At 38.2% G+C, this 16,988-nt stretch overlaps 1 protein-coding gene across 5 annotated transcripts in view; it reads right to left on the bottom strand.

Annotated features, from left to right (window-relative positions):
- The window catches only part of GRM1 (glutamate metabotropic receptor 1), a 438,262-nt gene that overhangs the window by 28,219 nt on the left and 393,055 nt on the right, over positions 1-16,988 (bottom strand). For all 5 annotated transcript variants that reach the window (XM_043592549.1, XM_043592548.1, XM_043592551.1 and 2 more), the window contains exon 8: positions 10,105-11,035. In XM_043592549.1, coding sequence (XP_043448484.1) covers positions 10,105-11,035 — 931 coding nt within the window. The remainder of the gene's footprint in view (positions 1-10,104; positions 11,036-16,988) is intronic.

Raw genomic sequence — 16,988 nt, 5'->3', positions numbered from 1 at the left:
AACTTTTGGCTTTTAACCATTCAGAGCTAAACAAACATTTTTTGTGTGTAAGAAATTACTGTCGGCCCTATTGAAAACTGCCCCCGTCCACACCGCTATATGATGTGGTGTCTGTTGCCTCTCTATCTTCTCACATAGGGATTCCTGCTTTAAACACTTTCCCTGTACCTTCCCCCACCTTAACCCACTGCTAGGCCTAGCTAATGGATTAGCTAATGGTCTAGGCAGCTGTTATTCTCAGCTATCTTAGATCCCCACCCCTGACTCCATGGTCTACACCAGAGGCCCCTTCTATTATGCTTCCTGAACATGCTGTCCTTCCTCTGTCTTAGGACTTTACTCTGCCACATTGTCATTGTGAGGGTTCTTTCTGGTGCCCTCCACTCCACTCGAAATTCTGTGGGGCCACAAGCCATTCAATATTTCTTCACCAGTAAATTGTCCACAGTGTCTAAAGTAGTCCATATATTTTAAACCAAGGCCTGAATTATGAAAACTTTACTAAAATGGCTTGAAGTACTAAGGCTTGCAACAAAGCACTGACAGAATCGATGGCTAAAGTCACAGGGCTGGGCTGGTGACACAAATCCATCCCTTCTGCTTCCTCACTGCCACTCCTGCTCCATGGTCATACTTCCTTCTATTTTACTGTGATCATGTATGTCTTTATTTGTTTTCCTTTGTTAACACCTTCCCGCTCCCCATCCCAAACCCATCTAAGCCAAGTAACATAAGCAGTGCAAAGTGGAAAATGACACTAATTCCCACAGTGTTTGAGAAAATTTACTAGAAGCAGAGTAACACTATATTTTTATAGCTGGAAAATCACAGAAAGGAAAATATTTCTTATTGATTTCTTTCAAGTGGTCGTTTTTCAATATATTTAGCAGCGTCACTAGGGACTTGGCCTAATTTTGTTAGCAGTGGACCCCTCGTTTATCTTGAAGAAAATCTGTATAGAAGGTATTGTTAAGTTGCCTTAAATTATAGGTGTCCTTTACCCTTTTGAAACAAAATCAAATTATAATCATATATTTGGATTAACTTGATTAAAATATATGCTTATTTTCTCTTTATATTCTATTAACCAGTGTTAATAATAAATAATGTTTTATTGTTGGCCTGTAATTTATGGTGTATTTTAATTCATTCACAAGACAATGTCCTAATCATGTATTTTCCTTTAACAAAACAGAACATCTTTCCCCTCCTCTTTGTTCATTTTCAAGCAACTGAGAAGCATTTTATAGCCAAGATCCTTTATAAAAGTAGTAAATACAGGTTTATTTTTAAATTTATTGATTCTATACTGCATACCTTTATAATAAACGCTGTGTCAGAGCTATGGCATTTTCTTTCCCTTCCATTGGCATACCTACTGAAATTTGAAAGAATCACTCACATTTTGCATAGATAGGTGATGGATTTTTTGTCTGGCTGGCTAGCCACGTATAGGTTTTGTCTTTTGGTCAACATTTTTAAATATAAAATCCTGGCACTTAGAAATTACTTATTCAGAGGTCAAGGAAGAAAGGATAGGGTTTGAGATGGAGATGGGATTACTCTGGTATAGACACTTCTCACAATCGTACCCCCTTTTTGCAAACTGCCTCCCTGATCCTGCCCATGGGGGACAGGAATGATGCACCTTTGGAAGACGGTTTTATACCCTGTGACTCCACACACTGTCCTTACTTCCTTAAGCTGAGATAGACACATGAACCAGACATAGCCAATCAGTTTCTGTGTTATGTAAGCCACATAGGTAGAGAGAACTGAAGTAGTCTCTTTGGGTAGCTGGATCTCTAACACAGCAACTCAGGAGCACTGGGATGGTTGTCCTCGGACTGACCGTGAGGACCCACGATGTGGAAAAAGCATATCTACGAGGAGAAAAGGAAGGGGGCAGGCAGGGAGACAAGAGGTGAGGCTGAGACCTTTCTCCTCAGGAGCCAAATCCCCTATGTGACCCAGAAGCATTCTAAATCTTGTTACCATGAGATACCGAAAGTATTCCTTACATTCTTTCTGTTAAATAGCCCAGCTCTTTTGCTTAGGCTAGCTTCAGTTGGCTTCTGTAACTTGCAGCCAGAGAGTTCTAATTAAGGAGTCTAAGCCTCTGTTCTCATGATCTGAAGCTTACAAATCCACTGGTACTTTCTTGTTCTGTTCTTCATTCTGCAAGCTGTTAATGTTTTGCTCTTGAACTAGCTTTACAAACATGTTGCTTACATGATCTGCTTCGCTTTCCAGTAGGTAACACATTACATTGGACACTCACAGATGGAATGCAAATGACCTCATCTTTCTTTAGCTGTGGCCAAGCATGGACAGGTTGCCAAGCCATGTCAAACGGGATGTCTTTTCCCACACACATCTCACACTGAGTAACACTTGCATGTCTCCACTTTCCGCAGATACACGCTCCTCCATGCTACACAGCATAGATATCATGAGCTGGTGATAATGATGATACATACAGCCAGTTTTCAGAACTCTCTTTCCATGATAGTGTAATTCAGAGTTTTATGTTAAACTCCCATACGTCCTCCCCTACCTCCATAATTCCAATGTCACTAGCTAACAGCTATTGAGATTTTGCTATATGCTAAATGCTAAATGCCATGCTCTTTGCACCAATTTTCCTATTTATTTTATATAAATGGAAAATAAATTTGCTTAGGCTAGCTTAAACTGGCTTCTATAACTTGCAGCTCAAGGGTTCTAATTAATGAGCCTTTATGCTCTGTTCTGAAATGATCTGATCTCTAATGATCTGAGAACACCCATGGTCAGGTTTAGCCTGTAGGTCTCCAGTATGTCTTCTGGTAATCTCTTCCAGTTAACAGGTGACTGTTATATAGAGTGGGGCCTTGCAAACAAACAAACAAACAAAAAACAGACCTACACTCGATAAAACTTCTGACTCTAAATTTACCCATCCACCTGAATCACCATTCCTATTATTCCCCTTACCTAATTTTATTATAATGGCATGTTATACCAATAAACCATGAACTTCTTGAGGGCAGTCTACATGCCTTATTCATTTTATTGAGTGCATGAATGAATACGTACATTGTTGAGGTATGTAAACAGCTAGACATAAACAACTATTAGAATGATGAAAATAAATTATTGTATCCAAAAAACAATGCTTTTAGTTCCATCTCTTTCTCTTATAAAAGTGGCCCTGAGCTTTCCCTGCCTTAGTTTCTTTGCACAATTGTCTTATATGGACCTCTCTTGGGCCATTATGTATATTCACATAGAATATTCTGAATTCAGTTTAGAAACTACATACTGTTTACATATGAGGATAAAATAATAAGTTTGGGAACTTGAATATGTGTCAGTCATGCAAGTTAATTTGAATGTGAAAGAAATATAAATGGTGATCTATATTCAAAAGGAATTATGTCCTCTTTGAAGCTGTCAGATAGTCTGCACTTGATGGTCTCAGTATAGAACTTGAAAACATAAAATATGAGTAGTAAAAGTAGCGATTTTTGTATTATTTGAAAAATAAGTATATTATTAACAAGAGAGAACAAACAAGAAAACAGCGGTGACCGTAATTTTGCTGCACCTCAAGGGGGACAAGTTGTGTCCATCCACCCTTTGTCTTGTCGTGTACCCCTCCCCACACTTAAGCCTGTGATTTCTGCAGGTGGTCCCTCACAGCGGCACAACTTCTCCACATGTGACATGCTGACTTACCTACTTCCATTCTAAATTATGGCTAGTGTGCTTCCAGGTGACTTCTTTCAGGAAGTGATGACATTTTGGCTTACTTTTTAAGAGCATAAGTCTTTACCCCAAACAAAATGTGCTCATGCTGGCAGGCTCAGGCACTATGACTGGCTGTCAGGGAGAGATCCAAGGATTTCTAGCTCCTTTCAATCACAGCTGAATAAAGGGACCTGTTTCAGCTCCAGCTGAGTCTGGATACACAACAACCTTCGTCCTTCTCCAAACGACTTCTACTTATGAGCTGCGAATCCTCTACCTCCTCCAGTAGTTACACGAAAGTACACGTTACTTTCCAGACTTTTCTTTGTACGTCCCTCCTCAAGTCCCACACTCAATATTTTAAGTCCAGAAGTCTGATAAAATCAGTAATAAGGGTTATATCTTTGGATTTTAATTAAAAGTCCTATAAGTTCCCAGCCTGATGTTTCTCATCTTTCTTTTTAGTATCAAGCAACATAACATGTAGCTAAGTGAGAACTAGCATCAACTGCAATCCACATGTTCTTCAGAGTTGATGCTTCATTGGTCACAGAGCTGTCAATAGATGACAAAGGGCTGTATTGTAATGGCACAGTTCTGGGTCAGGTGGCTTAGCATGAACCACATGATCTCTCTGTTATATCTTCCATTTTGTTTCTCTGTTGGCTCCTTTCTTAGATACTACGAACAAGCTTAAATTTCTTTTTTATTATGTCACTCCTAGCCTCCTTAAATATTAGCTAGAATTTTAAATTCCTTTAATGCCCAAACTCAACTTATTGCAACAGAAATTCTACCCATATCACTGAAGCTACTCAAGGATAACCATAGAGTCTCCATCCTTGGGGATCCCAAGGATCCCAAGCTCAGTCTTCTTGAAACAGTCTGTTGTGCACTGAATGTTGTTCCCAAGTTTGTAAGTTCAAGTCCCCATGTGATGTCATTAGAAGATGGTGCTTTTGGGAGGTAATTAGGGTTACATGAAGTTCTAAGAGTGGGGTCCTCCTCTGGGACTGGTGCTCTTATAAGAAGTGAGACCAGATAGGTCTCTCTTCCTCTCTCTCCCCTCTATCTCCCTCTCTCCATGCTTGCACAGAGAAGAAGTTATGTGGGCACACAGCTAGAAGGCAGCCATCTGCAACCCAAGATGAGAGATCTCACCAGAAATCAACCATGTTGGCATTCTGATCTTGGAATTCTGGCCTCCAGAACTGTGAGAAAATAAATGTCTGTTGTTTAAGCACCCAGTCTGTGGGATTTTACTATGGCAACCTGAGCTAAGACACAGTCTCCTCCTTGGTTTCCAGGATACTGCTGTCCTCCTGCTTCCCACCATTCTTTTGTTTATTGCCTTTTGTTTATGTTGCCTTCAGGTTTTCTTCAATTATCTTATCTCTCAAGTGCAAGTGTCCGCTAAAGTTCTTCCTCCTACTTTCTTCTTTTCTTATGTCATAGTCACTCTTTTGGCCACTTCAAATCTAGAGCTCTGACTCAGACTTTCTCTTGAGTTCCTGACTTAAATTTCTAAACAACTCATGGCTGACTCTATTTGGATGCCTTCACTGCATTTTCAATTGATAAGTTTGAGACTCAATTCATTCACATCTCCCCAGTTCTACATCTGTATTCCACCATCATGGTAGCTGCATTTTTCTAGTCACACAGGCTCAAATCATGAGAGTTGTAGTCTAGTTTTTTATTTTTTCCTTCCTCTTTCCAAACCAATAACCCAACTCTAACGAATCAAGCTCAGAAAACTTTTTCCTATTCGTACCTGAGGTTTGACTTTCACTTCATTGCTCTATTTTATAACTTTCATTTTTAACCTGTCATTTGGATTATTGTAGCACTCTATTAACTACCCTTTCGATAGTCAGTCTCTTCCCATGAAGCTTACACATGACCATAAAAGATCACAAAAATCTTTAATGTACTTTGCAGTTTATATAACAAATACCTGAGCTTCTTCTTAGAACATTGACCATTATCTACAGTCTGTCCTCTTTCTGCATTACAAATTCACCCACCACTACACCTCTCCATGTAACCCACTCATACCAGATTCCATGGTGTAGCCTGAAAGTCCATTCACGTCTGTGAAGTTTCACTTTATGTTGAAAAACATCCTTTCGGGTCAAATTCAAAGGTCACTTTTATTAAGAAATTTTGTCCCATCCCTCCACCGTTACTGGTCCCTTAGCTGAGCCTAATCTCTTTCTTCTCTGACACTCAAATTATTGTATTGTGGTATTGTGGCACCTAGCCCCATATATTTAGTTATATTTTTGGGTGTCTTCCTGACTATATTGCAAGACTGGTACAATCAGTGCCTGCCTCTTATATCTTTTTTTATCCTGAATATGATCTGATGCCACATCAAGTACCCATGTGCTTTTAAGCTCAGTGCTGAAACAATGGCTGATTGAATAAGTGAATGAACAAACAGTAGATTCTCCATGAATGTTACTATCGAGTAGTAAAATTCTATGACAAGTACTTAGATAAAATCTTCAGATATTTACTCTAAAAGCAAGGGAAGAATTACAATACTTTCATCTTATTTTACAATATACTTTTAAAGCCATTTATTGTATGCTTATGAGAAAAATGATTTCAAAATGACATATTTTCTCATTCATAAGCTTATTAGAGTAATGATTGAGTTCTTTCTATGAAAGAAAACATGTTATTTCTATTTGATTGTGATGTCCGTTGCTTCCTTCTCATATTTCCTTTAATAATCAAAAGAAGAAAGTCAAATTAAAAGGCACACGCAGGGCACAGTCACGAATGCTGCAGGCTTAGTGACCTCTGCTTGCAGACAAAAAAATGTTTCTAGCCGACCAAGAGGAAAATTTCCTCGGAGCGTCTTTCTATTTGGTATTTCACTTAGCTTTTGCACTCAAATGCTTAGGACACAATCACAGGACCATAATAATATTCTATTTATTTAGGAACCTGCACTTTAAAATTACTTCCTTGAATCAATGTAATGTGTTTCTGTGATTGTAATTGCTTTTAGTTTTGCATGCAAAAGGCCATAGGAGTGTACTGTCACATTTCAGCTTCCTATGCCATCAGAGTGGCATTCAGTGAGGTCATTTACTCAGAAAATATCTAGAAATAATAGTTTGACGTCATTAATACCCTAGTTTTTAAAAGAAGCATGTCATTTATATAATGTTTTAATTTTTCAGTTATATAATGTTAACTCATTTTGCTTAAAAAGAAGTGATAAGTAATTTGTATCTAAAAATTTACTTGATTATGAATGTCTAGGAATTTCTATTGCCAAGAAAGTGCATTTTACCACTAGGTTTATTTAGGTTAAGCCTGAATATTTTCCTATTCAAATACATTAAATTAACAGCTAAAGAACTAGAGATTTCAAAGGCAATATACTACTCCATCCACCTTCTAGGGTAGGATTATGCTTAATCGGACGTCTGACTGTAAGTAACCCAAACACCCAATTTTTTGGTTACACTCCTCCTAAATTACTTTTTGGAAAATGCAAAGCAAGTGCCCAGACCTTTGGTTGTGTCAGATGCTTAGCTGTGAATCGAATTTAAAAACTGCAGAAAACTTTGCAAAAACAGACCCACGACGTCATCCCTCCCAAGCATCTCAGAAACAGCCTCTTAGGAGGATGTAGTCAGACTTGCAACTCCTCAGAATAATATTCAAACAGATAGATCAGTTGGAAGCTCTTCATTACAGCAGCTGTTCTGTGTTTATAGCTACATATGCAGACTGCTGAACACCCTCCGCGCACCATAAATGTAGGAATTACACATCCAGAATGGTAATAAACTCATTGGGTGATGTGCTCTCCAGAGTTTTCAGCCCCTTGCTCCAGTTGGCACAACTCTGCTAGATTTTAGTTGCTGTAGAAAAATATTAGATTGTTGTGGTTTTTGTAAGTTTGGAGACAAACCAGAAAAACATAAAATAACATTTAAAAAGGTAAAAATGTAGGCACTGATATTATTAATTTAAAATTACAGTCTCATAGAGAGTTACAAGAGAAGCCATAGAAGAAAAAATGAGAAAACAAGTGCATAAATGGCTGTGATCGGTAGAAGTTTAGCCTCAAATACTTTCTGAACATCAGCTCAGCTGTGTGGTACACCCTTCAGAAGCTACAGATTGTACCAAAAAAAGCTGCATGTTATTAATTAGGACCATATTTCCTACCCTCATAATCCGATAGAACTTGATAAATTATAGCTAATAGATAAGCAATTTACTGGTAAAACGGCACTTCTTAGAAAACCAATACAATTTAGAACAAGCTGATTTCTCTCTTAAAAGCAGGATCCCAAATACATTTTTTTTCTAAATTCATAATAGTGAAGGGAATATTCTCAGCTTATAAGGAAAGAGGTTCCGGGTGTGAGAGGATGATCTGAATGTACAACAATGCCTGGCTGCCAGAGAATTGCTAAGCATTGTTAAAGTAACATCAGCTTATCCCAGCAGCAAGCACTATATACTATTCATTAGCCACTGCTCTTGGACAGGCGCTTATAGAATTCTGTGTACAAGGGGACATAAAAACACTGGGAGAGCTTTCAAAAACGCATATCCCTGGGTAGCAACACAAGATGTCTTGATCACATAGGTCTCTCCTTTCATTTAACGGCTAGAACAGCTTTCAGAAATGACTATGAGCAAAAATCATACCAAAGTTTCTGAAGAACCATAATAAAGTCAGAAAAGTCAGAAACGTGGACGTGCATAAAGGTAGGTGGTCGAATGGAACCCTCACAAGGCCATTTGAGACGCAATCAAGGAAATCTTTTGGTGTCTACAAACATTCCAGCTTAAAGAGCGTTTTCTCCCTTCTCATTTGCGTTTCTTCTCACTTTTTCCCTCTTAATGAAAATTGTTATGCGCCATTTTACATCTGGATTCTGTGGCTATGGTCTATTATTCTTTTCTCATTTCATGGCACTGTTGGTTTGCCTTCACGCTTACTGATGAGTCCCTGCTAGGGGCCTGCTCCTGAGGGGGTGCTGGCAAGCGTGAAACGCCTGGCAAGGGAAAAAAATGACTAAGCGACTTTTATGACCAGTATCTTATTCAGCTTGAAATTGATACGGCAACAATTAGGCACGCACTATGACCTTAACCCTTAATGCTGGAAAATTATTATTTATTATTTGAAATAATAGTAATTCTATGGATTAAAAAATATATTTTCCTATAGACTCCTTCAGCCGATCCTCAAACCAATTACAGGATTTCTGTAAAAGATGCCCCTGGCACTGCTTGACAAGTAAAGATACAAAACACAGAGGCACGTCAATTTTTTGACATGTGTTAAGATGAGAAATTTCATGCAAGTTAAGACCTAGACAAAGAACGGCTAACTAAACAGAATTACACTTAGGAGTCACAGAATTTCACAGTGGCTGAGTTCCCTCCCTTACAAAGTGGGGAGAAATAACACCTATTCCCCTTGTCTTCTGACTTGTTCGGGTTATAAAACCATGTATATGTTACAATTATTTGTATTAAAATTTCTCACTTTTAAAGGATTGTTTCAAACAGAAAAATTAACACTGCTAATGAGGAAAATAGAGGAGGTTTTGGATGGGTCAAGTACCTTTAGAACTTCAAGCATCCATGTCAGTTTGGAGCTCCTCACCTTTATCTGTTGTTTTTTTTTTTTTTAATTTATTTTGGTGCTTTATGGCTCAGAAACAAACCATTCTGATCTTGAGCTTGCAGTAGAGGTAGCTCGATTCTCATGTAGCATTATGGAACATCTTTGTTAGACATCCATGCTCAATAAGTAAGAGGGGCATGGTAGGAGGGTTGCTTAAGGAAACTTCTCTCAGGAAAGACTTGCTGCTAGTTGCACTCAAATTTTGGAACAGTCAAATTTCCACAGGGGCTTCATTTCCTTCCTCTCCAACCCAGGTTAGTAATGGTGAGACTCCAGCGTGATAAAAATAAATCAGAAACTTTATTCAGTCATATTCTAAACTAAAAATTGGAACTAGAATTTGCATCTCAAACCCAGCCCCCAGAGATGTGCTGATGCTCCATACAGGGGAGGACCCGCGTGAAAGGAAACAATTATTGGCAGAACAGAAGCTGAAGATTCTAGGTAAGAATAAGGGTATGTTCAGCTGGTTGTTGTTTCATGCTCCTGGTTTTTTCAAAGGAATGAAAACAAAGAAGACCTTTAGTATTTCCTACTGCAGAAGAGTATGACATTTGGGCGGGGAGGGGGGGGGGAGGAAAGAGAAAAGATTAAGAAAGGAAATGAAAACCGTTGGGGAAATGGAAGAACGCGATTCACTCAAATGGAAGAAAAGAGAAAAGACAGAGAGGGAGGCAAATCGGGGTCAGATAACTCACTTGGCATTCCCTGCACCTGGTTTCTTTCTTCGGAAAATGTTGAGGAACGTGTTGGAGCGGCAGGGCAGCTTGCCATCACCAACATGCATGCGGACTACGTCAGAGGTGGTGAAGGCACTGCGGACATTCCTCTCGGGCTTGGCAATAATGATGTACATCTTGGGAGTGAACATGCACCCCAGGGCCACCGTTACACTGAGGCTCACTGCAAAGCAGGTGGTGATGATCTTGTAGTTGCTCCCAAAGTAAATGGGCACAAAAGCCAGCCAGATGATGCAGGTGGTGTACATGGTGAAGGCAATATATTTGGCCTCATTGAAGTTGGCGGGCACATTGCGGGTCTTGAAGGCATAATAGGTACAGCTCATGATGAGGAGTCCATTGTAGCCCAGAGGGGCCACCACACCCAGGTTGCTGGTATTGCAGATAAGGTAGACTTCCTTGATACTTGGGTAGGACAGAATGGGCATGGGGGGCTCCATGATGATCAGGGTTACCACCAGGGTTAGCTGCACGCTAATCAGAATTGAGGCGATGATCACCTGGGCCCAGGCACTCATGAACCTGGGCTTCCGGGTGCAGATCTTCTTTTTGCTGCCAGCTAGGATGCGTGCAATTCGGTTGGTTTTGGTCACTAAAGCAGAGTAGCACATGGCAGAGGAGAGGCCAACCAGAAGGCGCTGGAGGTAGCAGGATGTGGTGGTGGGTTTGGCAATGAGAGTAAAAGGGCACACGTAACCGAGGAAGATGCCAGCTAGGATAATGTAGCAGAGCTCCCGACTGGAGGATTTGACAACTGGTGTGTCCCGGTACAGCACAAAGATAAGTGTAACAAATAAGGTGACAAGTATGCCCAGGCAGGAAAAGGCGATGGCTATGATGGATTCTATGTTGCTCCACTCAAGATAGCGCACAGGAATAGGTTCACAGCCTGTAACGAGAAAAATAGCTTTAAAATCCAAGATTTCTGCTGATCAATAATAGCATCGCTTACCAGCTACAGAAAGCACAGCTATGTTCACATCTTCCATGGTTCGCATTATTTTAATTACGTGTGAAAATGTCTCACTATTACAGAAGTAAATATACACTATTGGCTTGTCTGGGCAATCATGTTCTCAAACCTGATCTCGTCATAAGCCTAATGTGACATGTTTGAGCCTATAAAAATAATCTTTTCTCCCAACACCAGCTTTATAAATGGATGCCACTCCGTGGGTGGAACTTCGTTCTACACTTTCAGAAAAAGAAAGAAAAAGAAGGAAGCTAAACTGTGTTTCCAGGGAAGGTTAAATGGTAATAATGTACTAGAATAAGCTAGTAAGCAATAAATTAACAACGTGTTTATTTTCACATAACTGTCCAGAGGTAAGTCCAGCTCACAGACGAGAACTATCTTGACCAGCAGAGTGTTTTAAACATAAATTTTATTTGAATTCTTTAGAAGAATCTGCATTCTCCCATTTATTACATCTTACTCACTTTGTCTCACCCCTTGAATTATGTATAACCCATCTGTGGCATCTGAGGGCCTTTGAGTTATCAGCCTCTACTAGAGGTACCAAGGAAGAATGGAATCTCCCATCACACATCTCTTGAAAGGAGAGACAGCACTGTGTTCCTAAATACCTGGCTTATCTTTTTCCTCAGATGGAGAATAAAGTCTGTTTTGCAGAGAGAAAGAAATTTGTCAGGTCCTGGAGACAACCCCTTCACTGAACTTTGTGTTTAGTTTGGGCCAGTATTCCCAAATTGTGAGAATAAAAAATATGCCCACAACTTTAAGAAAACACTCCTTGTTCTGCAGCCATGGGAGCAGGAGCCACCAGAACCTGTTTTACTCCTGTTCAATCAACTGCAGCTCCCCTCAAGGACATGGTTTCTGCAAGCCTTCAGTCAGTGTCAACCTGTGCGTCTGATAATCACCCAAGAAGGAACAGACTCATTGCAACAAACAAACAAGTGCCAGCCATTCACAAGTACGCACTCTGATCATAGCTGGGGGGAGGGGGAGGGGCACTCTCGTGAATCAGGGGCCTGTCTATGCCAGAGTTTAAGCATCTTCCTGGAGAACGTCTGCTTTCTCTAAAAAGTCACATTTTTAATTCCAAATCTTCTCATTTCCTTGATAAACTTTAGAAAATGATTAGATAGATAATTTAGAATAACAATGACTATCATGGGGAACTTTTGAGATGACACATCCAATGAATTACAATACATAAAAGGGGCTGGGGACAAATTAGGAGATAAAATACTGAATAGTCAATACTCCACTCTTTTGATTGGCATACTGAGCTTGCTAAATAAAATTTAAATTCCAATGTAGTCTTTGTCAAAGCCTTTGTAACCTTCGGAAAGCTAGCCCTCATTCCATCCCTTTTTCTATGCAACTTTACCTGGTTTTGTAAATGAGCTAGTCTGTCCTCAGTGCTTTCATCAGAAAAAGAATACCACATTTTAAATTTGTAGAACACAAGTCAGATCTATGGACGTTGAGTTAAAACCCTGGTCTAGAGCCAAATTAAGAGCTATAATTAATGATTTTCCTAAACTTCAGGGATATCGGCATAATATTTTCTGCAGAATTCAGGATTTTTATTAGACACTTACTGTCCTACACTACAGATATATGTGAGTTAATTCAACTAATTGTTAGCCTCATGGAGGAAAATGTTTAAAAGCAGCCATTTAGAAAAGAGAAGATTTAAATAACCTAGTGGTGTAAAGTTTAAAAAATAGAAATAGAAAATGCATTACATAAGGCAATTTTGAAAGCCTTTCTTTCAACAAAGATGCAGAAGTATAAACTAAATAAAGATAAAGATAGACTTTATGACATCTTCAAACAATTCTGGGGTAGACTCAACACCTGACAAGAAAGACTATATCTTCTCATTTTATAAACGGGCTTAGTCCTGAATTGGGGGAATCAAACGGAAGAAAATGTAAAATTATCAACTTAGAAAATACCCAATATGTGACTGGACATTTCCAGATAGACTTAAAAAGTAAATAAGCTAGAAATCAATATAGTTATGGATCTTTAGGTAAAACAACTAAAAGAGCCTCTATTCTGTATGATTTGTGAAACTGTAGAGAAGGAAGCCTATAGATACTTCAAACGGATATGTGATTTAAAGAACCAATGTCCCACATTAGCTAAAATTCAGAAGGACATCTACCTAAAGTCTGTCCAATGACTTAATCCCATGGGAAACACAGGCACCCAAAAACTCCTTGTCCTTTCTCTGAGCTCCCAAGGGAAGCAATATGTCTTTCTTATTGATATAGGTGTCTTTATGTCCCCCCATAATCTCGCTATTAATAGAACATCAGATATATTGGTTTAATAAAACCACAGGAATGGTGAAAACCTTTAACAATCCTATGCCTGGACCCACAACTAACAACTAGTATTTTGAGATTATTATTGGAAGGATACATTATTCTCTGTGACATAAAACCCACATATTTAATCTAGGATTTACTTCTAGACAAGAGGTACTATGGTTCCCTATACATGATCAGATTATAGCTGCTCTACTCATGAAAATACCTATATTATCTATAATTTTAAAAAATTAGGCAAGGAATACCTTTAGTTGCAAAAGGACAAAAGACTTCACAGAAATAGGAAGATGGATTGTTGACAGAGCACAAAAAAATACCGATTATCATATGTACCTAGATTATCATGACTCTTCTTTTTTTGTGTAAACATGAAAATGATACACCATGATCTAGACATATGAACTCAACAGCAGAGCATATATCAAAGAACCATTGCTCATTGTCAAAGGCTCACAGTAAAAAAGGTACTGCAAAAGTTATGGATACTATGAAAACACTTTAGAAATACAATAGAAATATTTTAGAGATTATCATGCTAAGCAGACTGCTCTGACTACAAATCCTAACAGAAAAGTTTCATATAAAACAACAAATAATTTATTACTAGTAACAAATCTATGAATTTCAAGTATCCAATTATAGATCACAAAATGTGGCCAGGAAAGAAGTTCTTAAATAAAAATTCCAGAAATTCAATTATTATGCTGTAAGATTCATGAAGATAAATAACTGACAAAACCAGAATGGTTGTTTGATCGTACCAGATAAAATATCTACCAGGCATTGGATAAAATCCTGATGGAACAAATGAAATAATTCATTTCAGTAGGGACAAATTTGCTATAAAATTAAATACTATTGGGAAAACATTTCCAGGATGGCAGATGTGGCCAGTTCATGCTTCATTTGTAATTAAATTAATTAGGACAAATTGTAAAGGTGGAGGCATTGACTGAAACAATTGCAGGAGAACTTTTGAGTTACTCCAAAGGAATTGTATAGTTTTCTCCCTCCATGGTTTATGAATATGTACTAGCTTAAATAGTGTATTTTGCTGGTGCGTTGAAGCATTCTGTTGAAAAGCCACAATACTTACAAAGGCTAAAATATTAGATTCTGTGGTCTTAGTTAACGTGTTCCCACTGACCAATCTAGTGATATGGGAACCTTTTCATTGGAACACTTATTCATGAATTTAAACTGTGCAATTCTGTCCTCATTTCCAACTCCCAGACAAATGAAAAAGGAACCTTAATATTGTTGAAGTTTACACCCCTTAGTGATTTAATCTGAGGTTCTTCAGAGAGTCTCCAGAAGTTGAAGGCACATGGAAATTGACCGTTAATTGAAGAAGCTTATAGCAAGCTGATGACTACACAATGGTCTGTGCAAGCTCATCTGAAGAAGATTCTTACATATATCATACTTTCCTTTGCATACTCTTTCTTATTCATACTTTTCTTCTTCACTGATTTGAAGCTATTCAAATCTGAGTTTGTCTTTAATGTTCTCCTTACTGGTAATAAGTATTTGCCAGACCCTACGCTTTACTAAACAATCATTAACACGATAATTCAATTATATCAAGCTATTGGTAGGTATGTTACATTAACTTTTCCAATAATGATACTATTTTTATATGCAAAGATTGCACAAGTTCAGATGCTTGAAAGGACTGAGAAGATTCACAGAACATACTTATATAATGTTTTTACTTAAGGGCAAAAGGTATAATATACTAAGAGAAAGACAGTGCAGGTAAGCGCCAAGGGGCAAAGGGAGATCCAGGTGCAAGCCCTCTAAGATCCTTACTCCCACAAGGGTACACATCACCTTTGAAATGAGAGCTCAGGGCAGAAGTTCCCAGTGAAGTCTTTTTATGATCTTTAAGTCATACAGCCAAGTCTGTCTATCTAATATGTCAGCTGAAATCCATTGGTAAACAAACTGGTTTTGGTTGTCACCAAGTGGAGCTTCACTCTCTAAACTGCGTATCATAAATATCAGTCCCCTTAATGTAGCCAAGAGTGAAAAACCAGTACTCAGGCATCTGCACAAGTAATCACAGAATCATTCCAAACCTAGCTATAAACTAAGCCTATTCTACACAGTGTAGTGGACACAAGTGAAGAAAAATATGCTTATGCTAGAAGGAGATATAAGTAGTCTGTGCTGAAACAGTAGCATTTTGTCAACAACACGCCAAAACAATGTACCTACAACTCTACCGTGCTTGCTTTATTTCTTGTGAAGGTCCTAGGTTCTTTTTCCTATGGGGAAACCAGACCTTTCAAGGTCAATCCAGAACCCCCCAAAACAGAATCACTTGAGGATTGGGACTGACTGTTTATATTTTGAACCAGCTTCTTAAACATGTTTTCTCCTCCTTTTTCTTCTTTCCTTTCCTTCTTCTTTAATTTTTTTAGACATCTTAAATTTGAGAAGCATTAGCTTTGATTCCTTGAGAGACTTAGCTGTAATATCCATATTGTCCATATAAGTGATATGATATGTAATAGACTTTTTTGGTACTGTTTTGAGGCTTAAAGAGAAGAGTTGTCCAATCCCCACGTGTGTTTAGGTATCTTAAGACTGGAAGGGATAGGAGTTACCTTCATCCAGTGGCCCTGCCTGACCCCCAGCATCTAAAAGCAGAAGCCATTATGTGAGTTGTGCATACTGTATCTAAAGCCTCAAGAACTTAAGGTCTTGGCAGTGTCTGTGGTTACAGTTATCCCAGAGAATCCAGAGCCATTAGACAGATCCATTTTCCTTCAAGCAGACTACACATTACTGACCAAAATCCAAGAATTACTGATCTGAGGGAAAGGAAGTTACTCCTAATTTTTAGACAAATTTTGGTTCACTTGTAAGATCCAACTGCATAGGAGGAAGCTATAATTTAATACTGGACTTCTTCCCAATTAGGTTAATACCAATTTAATATAACCGAAGAAATAAAGAAAGTCCACATTTATTCTATTTAAAATGTCTTGGGACATTTAATAACAGTTACAATAATGCTTCATAATTAATAAAGTTTGTCAAAATGCTTTCTTTAATGGTATCACATTAATATCAATTACCTACAAGGAAAAATTCTATTTCATAGCTAATGTTCAACTTAAATATCCCCCTCTCTATGAAGCCTCTTGTCTTGCCAGGGGAAAATAATTGCTTTTTTTACTCTGTGTTCATATGACATTTTGTACATACTCCTGTTGTACACTTCTACTTGATTGCTTATATGCTCACATTTCATATGAAATTCCTCCCCATGATATAAACTTATATAAACCTATATGTTTCTAGTTTCTCCAAAAAATGTCTGGCACAAAGCAGGTGGTGGTGTATATAAAATTAAGTAAATGAGTAGATAGTGTAAGAGGTCACAGTAACTGTTGGGATGGACAAAAATGGTAAAAACTAATTAATTTCTATAGCTTAATATTTTCTATTTTTAATGATAAAATTTAGTGTAGTCTGGCTTTCTGAAGAATCCTCTCATCCTTTTTGACTTTTGAACAGAA

This window comes from Prionailurus bengalensis, chromosome B2 (genome assembly GCF_016509475.1).
Source record: "Prionailurus bengalensis isolate Pbe53 chromosome B2, Fcat_Pben_1.1_paternal_pri, whole genome shotgun sequence".
Taxonomy (NCBI): domain Eukaryota; kingdom Metazoa; phylum Chordata; class Mammalia; order Carnivora; family Felidae; genus Prionailurus; species Prionailurus bengalensis.
The sequence above is the reverse complement of the archived record's forward strand: the minus strand, read 5'-3'. Positions and strand labels throughout refer to the sequence as shown.